Consider the following 13,648-nt stretch of genomic DNA (forward strand, 5'->3'; position numbering starts at 1 on the left):
ATGGCCTGTTAAATTAAAACCAACCTCCTCCCCTGCTGTTCTCATGGTGCGGAGTCCAGCATTCCCCAAATAACTCCGTCTTCCCACCAATGGCATTGCTGCTGCTGCTTGGCTGATGTCTGCAAAAAATGCTGGATGGCTTCAACACAAACAGACGTTGGCTCTTTTCTGCTTTCCCCCCTCCGGCCTGAGCTCCCTTAACGTCACGCTGTGCTGCAAAGGGCCCTGGCAGGAGGAGGCAGCTGGGGTGCGATGGTGCTGCCTGTGCCCTGCCATCCCGCAGGCGCTGCCAGACCCAAAAGCAGCTCTGGCCGTTTCATTTCCTGCAGCCTTTATTCCTTATCGCGGTCCCGAGCTCAAACCAGCCCTCTTGGAGCTGGGTTTTGTTTCCTGACTTAGGGCAGCGTTCCCAAAAAACATCCCCTCCTAGCTTCCCCCCTGAACACACACGCTAGCTGGGGCCGTGCCGCTCACAACCCCCTTGCCAAGGGGAGGCATGTGGATGCCACAGGCGATGGAACCCCCCCCCCCCATTCTGGGGCCGTACCACGACACGCTTGCCCTGGTTTTCCTCTCCGCAGGCATCTGCCGCCAGCCGCCGTGGGATCCCTCTCTGTCGCCTTTCTCAGGGCCGAGCGGCCGCGGGCGAATGCTCAGCCGAGTGGAGGAAACAAATGAGCCCACCCTCAGCTCCCAGCTCGGCCCCACGGAGCTGGAGCTCGGCCACCCCCCAGCACACAGGGGGTTTCTCGGCCGCTGGGCTCCCTGGAGCAGGGGTTGGGTGCAGAGCCGCCTGCGAGGGACGTGTCCTGCGGCATGCTGCCATCACCTCCTCGCTCGCCCGGCTGCAGCACGGTTAAACGGGATCCCGGCTGCCCTGAGGACCTTTGGCCAGTCTGAACTTCAGTCGGGCCTTGGAGCCCGGCACCAAGAGACACCGACAGCACCTCCGTGCCACCCTCCCTGGGACAAGCCCAGAGGCCAGTGGCCAGCTCTGCCTGGCACCACCAGCCCTGCTGCGGCACCGGAGCAGCCCAGGCTTGCTGCTGCTTTTCTCTGCCCTGCCTGACCCAAACCCCAGGATCTCCCACTCTCATAACCCCCTGCAGCCATTTTTACTTCCTAGACCAGAGCAGAGCCCCCCAGGGTTTCCCCCATCTCCCCACCCCCGGGTTCCCCAGCTCCAGGGTGCCGCAGGGGGGCCGGGGGGGGCTGTTCGGGGGTGCGGGGCTGCTCTCTCATTTCCGCCGCTCAGGGGGTTACCGGCGAGCGCGGCCTCCCGTGCCGCTTTCCCACGCAGTTTCGGTTTGGGGTTTTTATTTCGCTTTTGAAGCTCCGAGCAACCCTCCAGCCTGGGGCCGGCAGCGGGAGAAGCGTCTGGGGACGGGGAGGACGTGCCCCGAGGGGCCGAGGAGTGCCGGCCCGGACGTGCCCCCCCCGGGGGGGGGCGGGGAGCGCTCCGCCGGTCTCCAGCCACCCTCGGAACTCCCCTGCGGTGCCCCCGGGGAGAGGCATAGCGGGAGCTCAGCGGCGGCTGCCCGGCTGGCGGGACGAGGCGGAGGAGGCCCGGGGGGAGCGGCCGGACCCCCGCGGGAACGCCCCGGCCCCACGGAGCACCGAGGGCACCGAGCGGCGGCCGGCCCGGGACGCCCCGGCGGGGCACAGCCTCATTTGCATAACCCCACCCCTCCGCCGTCTGAATTTGCATGACCACTCCCCTCCATCTCCTTCTTTGGCGGGCCCCGCCCCGCCCCGCCCCGCTATTGGCCGCCGCCCGCCCCGCGCCCCGCCCCCGGGTGTAAGAGCGGCGGGCGCGGGGCGGGCGCGCAGAAGCGGCGCGCGCGGGTGGCGGGACGGGCGGCGGAGCCGCTCCCGCCGCTCCCGCCATGAGCAGCAGCGCGGGGCCCGCGGCGCGGCTCTGCCGCCTGGAGCGGGGGCCGGACGGGTACGGCTTCCACCTGCACGGCGAGAAGGGCAAGCCGGGCCAGTTCATCCGGCTGGTGGAGGCGGGCTCGCCGGCCGAGCGCTCGGGGCTGCGGGCCGGGGACCGGCTGCTGGAGGTGGATGGCGAGAACGTGGAGCGGGAGAGCCATCAGCAGGTGGTGGAGCGCATCCGCGCCGCCGCCGGTGCCGTCAGCCTCCTCGTCGTGGATCCGGTGGCCGACGAGCAGCTGCAGAAGCGGGGCGGGACGGGTACCGAGCCCCCCGTGGGCGGCGGGCAGGCGGCCCCGGAGCCGGCGGAGCCCCCGGCGCGGGAGCCCAGCGGCGGCGGTCAGCGGGTAAACGGGCGGCCGGGGGGGGAGCCCAGGCGCTGGAAAGTTTCCGGGGGGGGAGGGGTCGGAGCCTCCCGGGACCGGCCGCGGCCCCGGTCGTCGCCATCGGGCCAAGCGAGGGGGAGAAGCAGCCGCTGTGTCTGTCCCGGCCTCCCCCGGGCGCCCTGCGGGGTTTCGCTCTCGGTTCTTTCTTTTTTGTCTTCGCTTTAAACGCGGCTCCCCAGGAGCAACGGGCCTTGCCGCGCCCTGCTGCTTTTCCTATTTTTATTCAATTTTTTTTTTTTTTTTTTTTGCTGAACACTTTACCAGCCGTGTTGGCTGACGAGCGGGGACAAGGGGGCACATGGGGCTGTTTGGGCCCATAACCGAGCAACCCCTCGTGTGCCGGAGCCCTTCCGCCCCTCCTTGCGCTGCAGGGCCGGTAAAACGGGGTGAGAAAAGCAACAGGGAGCAAGGGCGGTAGCGAGCTTCGACGTGCAGTAGGGCCTCAGGGCTGGGCTGAGGGTGACCAGCCTTAACCCGCTCCAAAATACAACAGAAAATGCTGTGGCAGTGTGAATTTTCTGGGGGTTGTGACTACAGGTGTCGGTGGCAGTCACTTGTGCCCTGAGCGTGACTGGTCTCTGCGGCAGAGCGGAGATGGCAGAGCCCTTCCCAGTCTGGGGGGACTGATCCTGTCGGTCAGTCGATGCGGACAGACACTTAGTAATTCAGGAATGTCGGCCTTAAGCGGCGTGTGGGAGTTAGCTGTTGCACAAACAAAGCGATGTAGAAAGGTGAGGAATTGAGAAATAGCTGACCTTTCCTGCCCAGAGCGGTTCCTAAGAGACGCTCTGGGCTGACAGAGATAATACTGCTTTTTATTTACCCAGCAAAACCGTGTGTTTGTTGTCACAACAGAGATGTGGATGGGCTTCCCAGGAAGCAGGCTCCTGGTGTCCCCAGGGTGGGGGACCTTTTGGGGAGCTCTTAGGACCTGCTCCCAAAGACCAGCTGTGAAGGGTTGGTGCCGTGAGGCCTTACTGGTGCTGGTGCTGAGCCCCAGGCAGACTTTGGTACCTCACTGAGCTGTTGTCACGCTGGGTTTTGCTGAGGATCAAGTGTTTTTATTAGTTGTGTCTCCTGTTGGACTTTAGCCCGGTGCCGGCTGCCCGTTGCCCCCGGTCAGGCTGATCCCCTGCAGAGCACTGGTCTCATCCCTGCCCAGCTAAACCAGCGCTCCAACACCTTCTTGAGGGGCTTGTTCAGGTGGGGACAACCAGGCTCTGCCCCTGTCACCACCCCACTTGCTCGCTGTCCCCTGTGGCATCCCCGGTCCCTCGGGTCTGGCCCCATGGCGGGCTGTGGTGCTGCCCTGTGCGGGGGGAACGTTCTTGCCCTCCTGTATGTCACCGTGCCAGTGCTCCCTCAGGGCCAGTGAGACCGTCTGCGCTGTGTGTTCTGCTCCCAGATCTCTCCATGGGCTGGGAAAAATAGTAGGGACATAGTTAATGCAGCTCAGGCGAGTCCCCTGCCAGGTTTGGGGGGCTGAGGATGTGCAGTCCCCACGGGGGACAGAGCCCCGATGTGCTGTGGGGTGGTTGCCCGCACACAGGGGCTGTGCTGGCTGGAGCGATGCAAAGGGCCTGGGAAGCTGGAGGTGCCCCACGGGCTTTTGGAGGGGGGTCGTCCTGGCTGGAGGTGCCCCACAGTCTTGGGGGGCAGGCTGGGGGTGCAGCCTGTGCAGTTACTGCGGGCGGTTTCTCTGTGCGGGAGCAGGAAGTGGGTGACATGGGGTGACATTGCTGCACCGCGCCGGACGGTTTCTCAACAGGTAACAGGAAATCTTGCGGCTGGGGGCAGGGCCCGGTGCTCCGGGCAGGAGAGTGAAGATGAGTGGGTTTGGAGACATCACCCCGGCCAGGCGAGGTGGGAAGATCCCGGGCAGGATGCCGAGCCAAACCGGAGCAGGCAGAAAGGGATTTCTCTCCGGCGAGCTGGGAACACACTGGCGTGCCTGTTCTCTGGCTGCTGGTGGGTGCTGCCCCATCCCCCCCAGCCCCGTCTGAGCCCCACGGGTTGGTGGGATTCCCCCCGGATCGTCATGGTGGGGAGCAGGAGGTTTGCATGTGTCAGAGTCCTGTTTGCTTTATTGGGCTGGACTTGCCTTTATTTACTTAACGAGCCTGGAGACGCTCGCTGCCCGGAGAGCCGGCCAGCAGCACCCGCTCCCTGCCTGGGGCCGAGCGAGGGTTTAACATCTTCCACCTTCGGGCAGGATCCAACCTCTCTTCAAACCCTTCTGAGTCCTGCATGGTTGGGACCCCCCTGTGTCGGTGGGCTCAGGCACCCCCATGCCTCCCAGTGCTGGGTGTGGGCTGAGGAGGTTTTGGGGGGGTTGTCATGGGGTCCCTTCTCATTCCAGTAAAACCCTGGGTGTGCAAATCCCCCTGATGCTGGGGTGGAGGTTTTGAACCTCCCCGGAGGCACCTGGGGAGCTGATCTGTGCACCCTTCTTCCACAGCGCTGTGCCAGCGAGGTGACAGTTTTACACCCCCAAGGCTGGCCCCAGTTCCCGGGCCCTGTGGGGACTGTCCCCAGGGCTCGGTCGGTTGGGAGCTGTGACAGCTCGTCCTCCCCCCGCCTGCATTTCCGGAGTCTTCAGCTGCTGGGGAGTGTCATGAGAAAGTTTCATGCAAACTGCACAGTGTTAGTGGAACAGCACCAGCAGCTGGCAGCCCAGTGCCCTGGCATGGGCTGGGGCTGCTTTTACCAGGGCAAGGCTTTTGCTACCAGTCCTGGGCTTCCCTCTTGCAAATTCAGTGCTAAATTAGAGCCCTCCCTGCCAGCAGTGCTCATCCCTCCTTGTAAAAGCTGGTGAGCCTCCCAGGGCTGGGTTTTGGGGTGTAACAGGGAGCAGATCCCTCCATTTGGGAACATTGCGCTGGGGGTAGCTGGTGTCTAATTAGGAAATGAATTAAATTTCCTCTCAAGGCAGCTGCATGAAAAGCAGCTCCAGTCAAATGGGACGTGACGGGGATGCTGCGAGGAGACTGCTTTGCATCCCCTTTGTATGAAGCCCGAATGCGTGCGCCAGATTTCAGGACCCATGTGAATTTGCTGGCCCAGGCGTCCTCAGAGCTGTTGTGTTTCTCTTTGACTAACCGGGAATGCTGCTGCTGATGGGCTTGTTGCTGCTTGTAGGGCTGTGGGGAGTTTCCTGGGATTTGGGGCTTCAAAAGCTGTCCTGAAATTGCTGTTGGGGGGTTGGGAGCGGGTCCTGGCACACCATGTGGTTGGGGTCCCCACATTACTGGGGCCACTGGTCCAGCTGGGTGGCTGTAGGTCCTGGGAGGGATGGTCCAGCATGATCCTGGAGGGAGAAATATCTGGAGGTGCCCCAAGTCCCGTTTTGGGGCAGGAATAGGGATGTGATGCTGCTGAGCTCCCCATCCCGAGTGGGCATATCTGTGGGCAGGAGATGTCCTTCTGCCACCCTTGGGTGCAGAGGAGAGGGGCAGCATGGGATGCCCATGCCGGGTGCTGAGTCCCACTTCCCCCGCTGCCCTCCCTGCTGGAGATTGTTATGGCTCGTAACAAGGCTCTGCTGGCTAATCCATGCCCCAGCGCGACGTTGGAGGAGAGGACACAAAAGCTCATAGAAAATAGGGGCGTTTTCATTTTCCTGCTATCCAGCTCCCGGCCCCGCAGCTGTGGGGCTTCTCCTTATCCACTGTGTCGACCCCAAACCTCTCACATGGGGTCCCTTCTGGCCAGGGGGACTTTGGGGCTGGAGGGGTGCCCTGCTGCAGGGTGCTCACCCATGGATGGGCAGGATATGGCCGCTGGAGGATCAGATGTATTTATATTTTTCTCCCGGGGAGGCAGAATGGTGGCTGCCTGCAGGGTTTCTGCAGGCACGAGGGATTTGGGGAGGGTGAAGGCAGCCTGGCACACTGGGCTGGAGGAGCTTTCAGCCGCTGGCAGGGGGATGCTGGGGGGGCCGGGTCACAGCTCGGCCGGGCTGCCCTCGCCCCGGGCGCTCCTGCCTTCGCTGCTGCCTTTGAGGACTTGGTGCCTCCCTCGCTGCCATGACCTGTCCCCCTGTCCTGAGGCATCTGTCCGTCCTGCACAGCCATTCCCCCCCAATTCATGGCCCCAGTGTCTCGGGGAGCCTGGGCTGCCGGGGCTTTGTTGGTACGAATGGAAGCAAAGTCCTCCCTCCTCCTCCTCCTCGCCTGGGAGCGCTGCCAGCACGGCTTGCCGGGTGCTCCCTCCGGCTTTGTCCCAAGCTATCGGCGTGGAGCAACCCCGTGGTGCTGCCAAGGGCGCCGGGAGCGTGGGTGCTCACAGAGCCCGAACCCCCTTTCTGGGGCTGGGCCAGGGCAGGGACCCGTGGAGGTGCTGCCTTCCTCCAGGCTCCACCAGCTCCTGCGTTTTGGCCTTGTTTTGGGGCTTCCCTGTCCCCACCCTCACTAGGCATTGCTGCCTGGGGTGGCAAGTGCAGTTGCAGCAGCCCGGGCACCCCGTGAACCTGCTGCCACCCAGGCACGGGGACCAGGGCAGAGCCCACAGCCCCGGGGAGGGGACCGAGGGGTGGCCGGGATGAAGTCGAGATGCCGCAATCCTCCACCCAGCCAGGGAACCCACTGCCAGTCTGCGGAGGAGACACCACCAGCTCCTCGGGGCACAGCTGTGCTGTTGCACCAGACATTGCCGAGCCACGGGCGGAGCAGGTCCTGTGTGGCTGCCAGCGCTGTGCCATCCCCGGCTCACCTTTGCTCCCCGGCAGACGTGTGTCTCCCTCCCCGGGGCGTTGGTGAGTGGTGCTGGGGCAACAGCCGACCTCGACCCTGCAGGAAGACGTTGTGCAAGAGGACAGGGGTTTTATTGCAGCGTTGGGCTTAGCGATTTGCAAATGCGTCACCCTGGCCCATGCAGGACCCTGTGCCACCACAGGGCTGCCAGATGTGGGGTGCCAGCACCCCAAAGATCAGGCTTTCCAGGCAGGGGACAGAGGGATTTCGTAGCAAGAAGTGTGTGCTGTACAGGGGGTAAAGAGCAGCACGGTGCAGGTGTGGTAGGGGACATTCCTGCAGTGTGTGTCCCCAGTGATGCTATGGGCACCAAAGGAGAAAAAACAATCTCAGAAGAAAGAATAAATAATAACTCTCCCCTGGTGAGGAGTATTTCAGGAGCTTGAGCGTGGTTTGGCTGCTGGGAGAGCCCTACCAAAGCCCAGGAGCTGGAGGTCAAGGCAGGATCAAACCATTTTATATATAAGTATGTAAAAGTGGTGTCTGGGTGCTGGGGTCAGAGCGGATCTGACGCTGCTGCGTGCAGGGCCCGGTTCATGTTGCCTGGTTCCTCTGATGCTTCCCGCTGCTCACAGTTTGGGGAATTGTGCTGCTGATGGGCTCTTGGGGGGCCGGCTGCAGGGCCGTGGCTGCCCCAGTCGCATTCCCCAGCTCTGGGTGCTGGCGGATCCACAGGTCCTGGGGTGAAACCGGGCGCAGACGAGCTGGGTGTTGCCGTGAACGTTCCACGTTGTGCCGTCCCGGTCGAGCTGGTTTCTCTGTTTTGCAATTGCAGAGGGTCGTGCCGGGGCATTGGGGTGCCTCAGCATCGGGGCTGCTCCCTCTGGATCCCAGCTGCCTGCCCAAGCCCCGTGTGCCCCTTCCCTGCTGTTAACGGCTGTGAGGTGCTTTGGGGTGGGGGGTCCTGCTGGTCCCATGGCTGGGTTTGCCGTGGTGGGGGCTGCAGCTTGCAAGGGGGTGATGGAGGGGATCTGCACCAGTGGCTGAGACTGCTCCAGTAGCAGAGGCTTCCCATGTGGGATGGGGTGGGGTGGGGGTGCTTCCCAGCAGCCTGGGCTGTGTTTCCTCCTCCACCTTCATGTGGCAGTTGCAATCCTGATCCCAAAAGGAAGAGCGTGGTCTTGGGACAGACATAATAACATGTTTCTTTAACAATTTGCTGCAATTAGTGTGCCCTGCACCTAACTAATTAAGTAGAGCCTGGGTTCGCAGGGTGTTTTGGCACCCTGTGTCCCAACTCAAGGTGCAGGTGGCCACCTGGGGATGGTGTCCCTGCCACCCAAGCAGCTGTTCGGTGATCCTGGTGCTGTCCCTGGGTGTCGGGGGTGGGTCTGGGAGCAGCTTTCCCACAGGCTGTCCCTGTTGCAGGAGGAGCTGCGACCTCGGCTATGCCGCATGAAGAAGGGCCCCAACGGCTACGGCTTCAACCTGCACAGCGACAAGAGCCGCCCGGGGCAGTACGTGCGTGCCGTTGACCCCGACTCGCCGGCTGAGGCGGCGGGGCTGGCCCCCCAGGACCGCATCATCGAGGTATGCTGGGGCAGGGAGGGTGTTCCCGAAAAGCTCAGCGCTCCCTCGCATCCTGGTGCCTGGGAGGGAGGTGCCCTTTGCCGGGACGGTGCGTGGTGTCCCCGGTGCTGGCAGTGATTCACGGCGCAGCTGCCTGACCCGTGCCAGCCTGTCAGTCCCCACCCAGGGGTGCAGCCGGGTGGGTGGCAGGGAGCAGCACTGCAGAGGGCTCTGGCTGAGCACTAATTAGCCGGCTGTGAGTGAAGTGACAGTAGCACTGTCCCCTGCCTGGAGCAGGAGTGTCCCTGGGCTGTCCCTGGGGTGGGGCAGGCTGAGGACAAGGTGCGTGATGGCCCCAAGCCCTGCTGCCAGCTGTGACCGGGGTGGGGACAGGGTTTGTGCCAGGCAGGATGGTGGCCCAGGCAGGCAAGGATCAGCTGAGCTCCAGCCCCGCTGCTCACCAGGGCGTGGGGCTGCTGCCTCGTTTGGGGTGAAGCTTTGGGGTGTCCGGGGACCATCCCATGGGCCGAGGGCTTTGTGCCTTTCCCGTGCTGCCCCTGCAGCCCCGAGTCCCTGCTCTGCCAGGCGCTCCCTGCCAGCTTTGCCCGTACGATGCTGTGCTAATCACTCAGAGGAAAATCTGCTTTTAATGAGGTTTTGCTGGCTTCAGCGCTAATCCCTGAGAGCTGCAGATACCTGCGGGGACTGTGGGGTGGCCGTACTGGGGCTGTGACTGGTACTAAGGCTGGTGTCTGGCCTCTCCGTGGAGCTCCTGAGGGACAGATGTCCCCTGGCCCCAGTGGTGACGTGGTGCCATGCCTGCAGGTGAACGGGGTGTGCATGGAGGGCAAGCAGCACGCCGACGTGGTGGCAGCCATCAAGGCGGGCGGTGATGAGACCAGGCTGCTGGTGGTGGACACCCTCACGGATGAGTTCTTCAAGAAATGCAAGGTGGTGCCCTCTGAGGAGCACCTGGCAGGTGGGCAGGGGGCTGTGCTGCAGGGAGTGGGGTTTGTGCCACCTTGTCACCAAACCTGGGGATGCTGGGGGAGTGTCTGAGGGGTGGGGATCTCATCACCCTGGGGCCAAACAGGGTGACCCAGCCTTGGCATCTCCCTGCCTGCCTGAGGGCCCCATGCCGGGGCAGTGGGGCTGACGTGGGCTCTGGGGGAGGGCAGGTTTATGGCCCTGGGTTGCACTTTGGCAGGGTTTATGGCTCAGGGAGCAAACAGGCAGCAGCCGCCCTTCGCTCTCCTCCACAGCCTCGGCTCCGCCGTGGCCCCCCCTCGCTGCTGTCACAGTGGTCCCCGGGAGGACGGGGGGCGGTCTCACTGGGCTCCGTGTCATGGCTGTCATCATGGTGATGTGCTGGTGCCCGGCAGCAACCCGCCCTGTGCTGTGGGGATGGCTGCAAGGGGTGGGTTAAAAAACTTGGGACCTGGCCAGTGCTGGGTGAGTGCTGGCCACGCGCAGCCTTTGCCGGGCACTGCTGTGCCCGCTGGCGAGGGCGCAGAGCAAACGCGTCCTCACCCAGCACCCGTGTCCTCCCCCTGCAGGTCCCTTGCCGGAACCAGTTGCCAATGGCGATATAGGGAAGGTAAGAGACCCTCGTCTTCCTTTCATCCCATCTGTGCCACTCTCCAGGCAGGGACCCTGCCTGTTTAGGTGTCCCCTCTGCCCATGGGTGGGTGGTGCCACCAGGGACCACAGTGCTCCCAGGCTGCCACACAAGAGTAGGTGCCACTGGGAAGGGGACTGGGAGCTGGTGTCCCTCCAGGAAGGGGGTTGTTTGTGGGGCTGAATTCACGGAGGTGGCTGCAATGCCTGCCTTCCTCCTCCTCTTCCTCCTCCATCCTCATGATGTTGCAGGGCTGGGAGCCCTCGTGCTGCTGCAGGGAAGTAGCATCCAGCTCTGCAGCCGCCCTCCTCCTCCCGCTAAAGCCAGGGCAGCCAAGCTGGGGTTTAATCCTTTCCCTCCCCGGGTGGGGAGCGCTGGAGGTATTTATGAGCCTGGAGCTCGCAGGGGATTACGTGTAGTGAGGACAGAATTCACAGCCCCCCAGGTGGGAGTCACAACTCGGGGGCCATTCCCAAACCCCAGGGTTGGAGCTGCCCTGCTCATGCTCACTCCCTGCTCCCCCCGCAGGAAGACGGCAGAGAGCCGCGGTCCAGCTCGGTGTCCGAGAGCCCGTCCAGCCCCGGGCCGCTGGCCGTGTCCCCCGACTCCGGCGAGACCCACAGCGAGGTAGGGCTGGGGATGCCAGGGGGAGGCAGTGGCTGGAAAGTGAGCCCCCACTGTGGGGCTGTCCCGGGGGGCACGGCAGGGCTGACACAGCCTCTCGCCCCCCAGGCTGACACACAGGAGGGTGACAAGCGCCATTCGGCACCCGGCTCCCTCCTGGACCTCGACATCCCGCTGGCGGTGGCCAAGGAGCGGGCACACCAGAAGCGAACCAGCAAGCGGGCACCCCAGATGGACTGGAGCAAGAAAAACGAACTGTTCAGCAACCTGTGAAGGCCCCGGGGCGGGGGTGAGGGTCTGCTGGCCCCCCCCGAGCCTCACACCCACCTCTCCTGCATCCCCCTCCTCCCCACCATGGGTTCCCAGCAGGGATGCGGGGCTGCTCCCCACCATCCTGACCTGAGCGATGGGGCTGGGTGGCCAGTGAGCATCCCCACAGCAGGGTCCTGGCCTAGAGAGAGCTGGGGGGGGGGATCCTGGGGGTGCCCCCTCCTGTGACCCCATCCCTGGGTGCTCCTCCAGCCCTGCCTTGAAGCCCTGCACACCCTGGTAGGCACAAGCAGGGGTTTGAGGGGGGGGATCAAGGATTTGGGGTGGCCCAATGCCCAACGCTTACTGTTCCCTGGTTCTTCCCCCACCTCAAACTCCATCCCCATTTGAGCCCCCCCCCCCCTTAAACTGCCCTTTAACTGCAAAACCTGAGGCTTTTAGTGACTCTTAGCAAACCTCACCTGCCTGGCCACTGACCACAGCGATTCCTCCCCAGGGGGTTTGACCCCCGCCTGGCAAGCTCCGTCCGTGATGACTCTGTCCCTTTGCCCCTCCAGCTGCAGGGAGGGACACGGGTGCCCAGCACGGTGGGGAGCCCCCAGCACCCTGCCCCCGGGGCTATTCTGGGAGAGGAGAGGGTGTCCGGGGCCAGTGCAGCAAGCAATAATCATCTCCTTTGCTCCCGCTCACTCCTGGAGACGGAGCTGATCAGGGTTTGAATCTGACAGTGTTCATTTTAAAGGCTTCTAATAGACTCTTCTTTTTTTCCAAAATAGGAGTTTTCCAATCACACTGGTTTTTTTAAAAAAAAAAAAAAGTATTTTGTGGAAATTCTTCCTGTGGATGTTTTGTTTCCATGTGTTGCGATCGGGTGGTGTTGTACTGTCAAGCTCAAGAGAAATTCTGTTTACTGGAATAAACCTTCCTGACTTCACCTGTGCGGTTTGAGGGTAAATCCTTCTGAAGCCTGAGGGTGTGCAGGGGCTTGTCGAGGTCTTGCTGTGCCACGGGAGCTGGGGGAAGGGATGTCCCAGTGATGGGGGACACTGGTGCTGGTTTGGGTGCCCCTTGGCACCTGGTGGGGCCAGGCTGGGGGGGTCAGGGAGGGACTGGCTGGTCCCAGTGTGGGTTAATGCCTTGGGGTGATTAAAGGGCTCTAATCCCCCGGGGAGTGTGTGTGTGGGGGGTGATGAAAGGCTCTAATCTGCATCTGCTGGCCTGGTTGGAGGGTGGCAGCTCTACCAGGGGCAGCCAAAATCTGCCCCCAGCCCTGCTGGGGGGGTTTGGGGTGAGCCTGAGCCCTGAGGTTACATCCTGGACTGGGGGAAGGCAGGGGGGAGTGGCAGGGTGAGGGTTCCTTGTCCCACTAAATTGATGGATCTTAGCCCTGTCTGGGGAGCAAAGGGGAGGAGAGCAGGGCCAGGGGGTGTTTCAAAATGGGGGGGCACAGCACAGTGGGGCCGGGATGCCCCCAGGCTCCTGCCACCAGGCTCCTGCCACCCTGCCCCTTTCCCAGGGCTCTTTTTAAGCTCCTATGGGGCAGTTTATACAAGGCCAAGCTCAGCCCTGGTGCTGCAGCGGGCGAGCGTGGGGGCACGCTGGGCTGCGGTGGCTCAGCAGGGCCGGGCTGGTGGCACCTCAGCTGCACTGGGGAGGGGGGATGGATGGTGGCTTCCCAGGGCCAAGGCAGGGCTTGTGCTCTCAGCAGGGGCCATGGTGTGCTGTGGACCTGCAGCCCTGGCCTCTGCTCGCCATCTTCGCTTCCACTGCTTCTGCACGCTCCTGTTTTGTGCTCCAAACCCCCAGACAAGCTCCTCTACCTGAGCAGGAGTGGTCACAGAGGTCTGCAGCTTCAATGACAACCAGGTGACAAAGTGCCACCACATCTGCAGGGGATGTGCAGGCTGCACTACCCCCTGGAAGCTGGGGGAGCCCATTTCAACCTGCCTCATCCTCCACCATCAAGTCCTCTGGGGCGGTGCTGCTGAGCAGAGGTGAGCCCCTGTCCCTTTTTCCCACCCTCACCCCCTTGGGGCAAGCAGGGTGTCCCTGCCTGGGCTGGGGGGGCCCACACAGGGCAGGAGTGGGGGCACCCCACAGGCCCCAGGAGCATCTTTTGCCTCGTTGCCCAGTCGGAGCAGCCTGGGGGACTGGTTCGCTGTGGGAATCCTGGTTGAGAGCTGCTGGGACCCCCCCCACCCCGGGGGGAGGGCTGTAGCTCAGGGACAGACTCAACTTTGTTTTGGGTTGCCAGGGTGAAGGCTTTTCCCAGCCGCCCATGGAGGCGGGGAGCACGCCGGCGTTGCCGGGGGACCAGGGATGCCAAGCAGGGCACTCGCTGGCTCCGGAGCAACCGGCCGGGCACAGGCAGCCGCAGCGGGGCTGGGGAGGGCAGCACAATTTCACCGTGCCCCCTCATCCCTGGCAAGATTAAAAAAGATTATTTTTCCCACCTTGGTCCCTTTTTAGGGGAACAAGTCCGACCCCAGCTACATCTCTCCTGCCAGTCAACCTTGCTCCTCTGGCAGAGGGATGAAACACTCCACGGAAGGAGCAGA

The 13,648-nt window shown here is 63.3% G+C and overlaps 1 protein-coding gene across 1 annotated transcript; it reads left to right on the plus strand.

The window, feature by feature from the left end:
* Positions 1–1,840: 1,840 nt before the first annotated feature.
* NHERF1 (NHERF family PDZ scaffold protein 1) lies at positions 1,841–12,024 on the plus strand. The gene is made up of 6 exons (XM_074847086.1): positions 1,841–2,279; positions 8,438–8,599; positions 9,404–9,557; positions 10,135–10,175; positions 10,725–10,823; positions 10,929–12,024. Exons 1-6 carry the CDS (start codon positions 1,887–1,889, stop codon positions 11,091–11,093), a joined length of 1,014 nt encoding a protein of 337 aa, XP_074703187.1. The 5' UTR covers positions 1,841–1,886; the 3' UTR covers positions 11,094–12,024.
* The last annotated feature ends 1,624 nt before the right edge of the window (positions 12,025–13,648 follow it).

This window comes from Strix aluco, chromosome 21 (genome assembly GCF_031877795.1).
Source record: "Strix aluco isolate bStrAlu1 chromosome 21, bStrAlu1.hap1, whole genome shotgun sequence".
NCBI lineage: Eukaryota > Metazoa > Chordata > Aves > Strigiformes > Strigidae > Strix > Strix aluco.

Coding starts and splice junctions, on each gene's coding strand:
- NHERF1 (XM_074847086.1), top strand. CDS start 1,887: ATGAGCAGCAGCGCGGGGCCCGCGGCGCGGCTCTGCCGCCTGGAGCGG. Junction 9,558..10,134: donor CTCTGAGGAGCACCTGGCAG/GTGGGCAGGGGG, acceptor CTCCCCCTGCAG/GTCCCTTGCCGGAACCAGTT. Junction 10,176..10,724: donor CCAATGGCGATATAGGGAAG/GTAAGAGACCCT, acceptor CTCCCCCCGCAG/GAAGACGGCAGAGAGCCGCG.